Source organism: Carlito syrichta, unplaced genomic scaffold (assembly GCF_000164805.1).
Source record: "Carlito syrichta isolate Samal-C Ts95f unplaced genomic scaffold, Tarsius_syrichta-2.0.1 Scaffold287526, whole genome shotgun sequence".
Lineage (NCBI taxonomy): Eukaryota > Metazoa > Chordata > Mammalia > Primates > Tarsiidae > Carlito > Carlito syrichta.
Window position 1 is genome coordinate 809,219 of NW_007231622.1, and position 3,624 is coordinate 812,842.

General features: G+C 39.6%; 1 protein-coding gene across 1 annotated transcript in view; it reads left to right on the forward strand.

Moving 5' to 3' along the window:
* Positions 1-3,624, forward strand: part of SEC22A (SEC22 homolog A, vesicle trafficking protein) — a 68,489-nt gene that overhangs the window by 36,752 nt on the left and 28,113 nt on the right. Inside the window, exon 5 of the mRNA XM_008052804.2 lies at positions 1,333-1,448. Within this exon, the coding sequence (XP_008050995.2) occupies positions 1,333-1,448 (116 nt within the window). The remainder of the gene's footprint in view (positions 1-1,332; positions 1,449-3,624) is intronic.

Below are 3,624 nucleotides of genomic sequence, written 5' to 3' on the forward strand. Positions count from 1 at the left end.
ACAGCTTGAGCAAAGAAATTTAAGAAAACCTCTCATATTAGCATTTTCTTTTTTTTTTTTTTAATTTATTTTATTTTAAAGATGTGGGGTACAATTCAGGATTAGGTATACAAGAGGTCATCGTACAGGTAAAGTTTGGGCTTCCCTTGGTCCTCACTTTGCCTGGTTTGAGATCAGGTACTCTTATTAATTTTATGTTCCCTTTGCCCCCCACCCCTCCCCACCTCCCCACCCCGCTTACCCTACCTACAGATTCAGCTACTGCCAATCCCCTTTTTATGGTATTATGGTAAATGTTCAGCATATTAGCATTTTATACTGAACTTAAGGAATAAATGCTTTTTGGTGATATGTGGGTTTTTGTGTTTTTATAAACAGTTTAGGGAAGGTTTTCTGCTGTAACTGCTGAATGTAAGTTGCAAAGATTTAAACCCTTCCTTATATTAATGTTCCACCTCATTAACTGCATTGTTAGGGCTTTTACACTTCAGTGACTTAAATAAAATAATCTAAATGTGAGTCTGTTGTTCCCTCTTTCCTCCTGTCTCCCTTCTGAGGTCTAGATGAGTATTTGGTTTTGTGTTTTCATTTAACTCCATTGTTAATTCTATTAAGCGCAAGATAATGATGAAGGAAAGCTATTGTATCATTCTTATGCTGCTGAAGCACTGAAAGATAGGGGAATGTATTTGTTAAGATAAAATGGTCACTTCTTCAACTGGTGTTTTATCATTTTTAACCTTCAAGTGGTATTCAGAGGATCAGGAACTTCATAGCTATAAGACTCCATTCTGTTGTGGAGTTCAGATTACTGATTATATATGAGCTTTTATATATCCAGTAGTATTTATAGCCCTGAAACCCAAATAAGGGAGAGTTCTGCTTAAAAGCAAGCTATGTTTGTCCTTTAAAATGTTTTCTAAGCATTTTTAGAAAAAGCAGGAATTATGCAGTGAATTTTGAAGCAAAGTCACCTTTACAAATATTTGCACTTGCTTGCAAATAGTAGATATACTTAGACAGTAAGGTTTTTGTCTAAATGATTTACTGCTAGTTGTGAGTATTCCTTAGCACTATCAATCCCAAGTGCAAGTTATATGTCTTTGTTAAAAATGTAGAAAAAAAGTTGATTTAAGTTCAGAGAAATGAAGCTTTTATGTAGTTACTTTGCATTTTAAAAGAATATTTAATTATGAAGATATACTGTTAAGTAATTTTATGAAGATTAATCTTTGTTTGGCTCATTTAAATTGAACAGTGAATTTCTGTTTTACATAAGTTCAACTACGTGACTTATTGGTGTTAATTCTAATCATTTATTTTATTTTCCAGCTCACCAGCGACTGGAACCAGCGAGTCTATCAGGGATTGTGGCATTTATCCTTAGTCTTTTATGTGGAGCTCTGAATTTAATTCGAGGCTTTCATGCCATAGAAAGTCTCCTGCAGGTACTGTGCTATTTTTGCAATTTCAGATGACTATGCCTATTCATTCTATTTGTTACATAATTGATTTGAATTGGATTGGGTGTTAGTACAACTTACAATGCATGATCAAAATCTGTGTTTTGTTTTTTTTTATACCTTCCCTAGTCTCCTTTCTTCTGAAAATACTGATATCTGATTGGCTTCTTTGACTCCATCAGCACATGTTTATTTATTTATTTATTTTTAATTTTTTTTTGGATTGGAGTCTCACTCTGTCGCCCAGACTGGACTGCAGTGGCCGCTCCTAGCCACTGCAGCCTCGACCTGCTAGACTCCGGCAATCCTTCCGCCTCAGCCTTCCAAGTAGCTGGAACTACAGGCGCGTGCTACCACGCCCGGCTAATTGTTTTGATTTATTGTAGAGATGAGGTCTCGCCAAGTTGCCCAGGTGGGGCTCAAACCCACAGGTTCAGGCAATCCACTCACCTTGGCCTCCCAGATCGCTGGGATTACAGGCTGAGCCACCGAGCCCAGCCATTTTTTTTTTTTTTTTGGTTGGAGTTTCAGTCTTGTTGTCCAGGCTGGAGTGCAGTGGCACTCTCACGACTCCTGCAGCCTTGACCTGCTGGGTTCAGGTGATCTTTCTGTCTCAGCCTTCCAAGTAGCTGGAACTACAGATGCATGCCACCATACCTGGCTAGTTTTTGTGATTTACTGTAGAGACAAGGTCTCACCAGGTTGCCCAGGCTGGTCTCGAGCCCCCGGGCTCAGGCAATCTTGGTTTCCCAAAGTGCTGGGATTACAGGCTGAGCCACCGCACCTGACCAGCACATGTTTATTTATCATCTACTCTTTTGGGGGCACTATTTACAGGCCTGGGGACACCAACATATGTGTGGGATAGGCCTTCTAGTCCTACAACTGAAAGTTCAAATGGGGAAGCAAAAACCCCACAAGTGACATCCAGATACCCAGATGGGAAGAAAAGAGGTCAGTGTGAATCAGATTGAAGAAGGAGGTTTTGTGGAGGAGGATAGAGCTGTCCCAGGAACGATCTGAGATGACAGAGAGCAGTGGAAGAATGAAGAGGGCACATGTGGGCAGTGTTTTGTCCCATTTCTGTGTATTCCTACTTAGTTTTTTGCTCCTTTTCCTTTTTGTTAGTGGCCTTTTAAAACTTGAGCTACCTGGGAAACCATTAATTTTTTCAAATATTGCCAAATATTTCATTTTCTAGTGGAGTTTCCTCCAAAAACTATGCCATCAGAATATGCTGATTTTTTTCTCTTACACTTTTTAAACTTTTCAAATTTTCCTTTCTTAAAGTTTAACACATTTGATACTGTATAGCTTTCCTTTCCCTTGTTTCTACTTACTTTCTCTGAAAAGTTTTGACACCTCAACATTATGAATTAGTTCTCTCTCTTTTTTTGTCATCATTAAGCACAGAATACCATTTGTAAAAACCCACTCAACACACTTTATATTCTGTTTTAAATTTGTTGTTAGTTTGGGGAATACTCAGGGGGTACTTCTGCATGTCTTCAGCTGTGTAAAAATAGCAGCAGATGACGCCTCAGGTTCCAGCTGTAGAGCTGTCTCTCAAGATGGACGGGACTTCTCATGACTTCTCATTTCATCTTCCAGCTACCCTTTGACCACAGCTAAAGTTTCTCTTCCCTTTTAGACATAGCACAGCTAGCTCTGTTCCTCAGCATTCCTATACCTATCCCCCTGCCAAGTCCGATTTATTCCATCAGAAAGAGTTCAGTTTTGAGCCATTTAATACAACCTGCCAAAAAGAATCAAAGTCAGTTTGGAGACTGCTGACTGAAGAAACTGATAAATAAGATACTCTTTTGCTTTTTTAATTTTTATTTATTTATTTATTTTTTGAGTCGGAGTCTCACTCTGTCGTCCAGACTGGAGTGCAATGGCCGCTTCCGGCCACCGCAGCCTCAACCTGCTGGGCTCTGGCGATCCTTCCGCCTCAGCCTTCCAAGTAGCCGGAATTACAGGCATGCGCTACCACACCCAGCTGATTTTTTTATTTATTGTAAAGATGAGGTTTCGCAGGCCTCCCGGGTTTCGGCCTCTTATATTCCTGTAAACCAATATCAAAGCCTGGAAACCGACATTGGTACGATACTGTTACCTGGACTGTAGACTTCATTCTGTTTTCACCATTTTTCACATG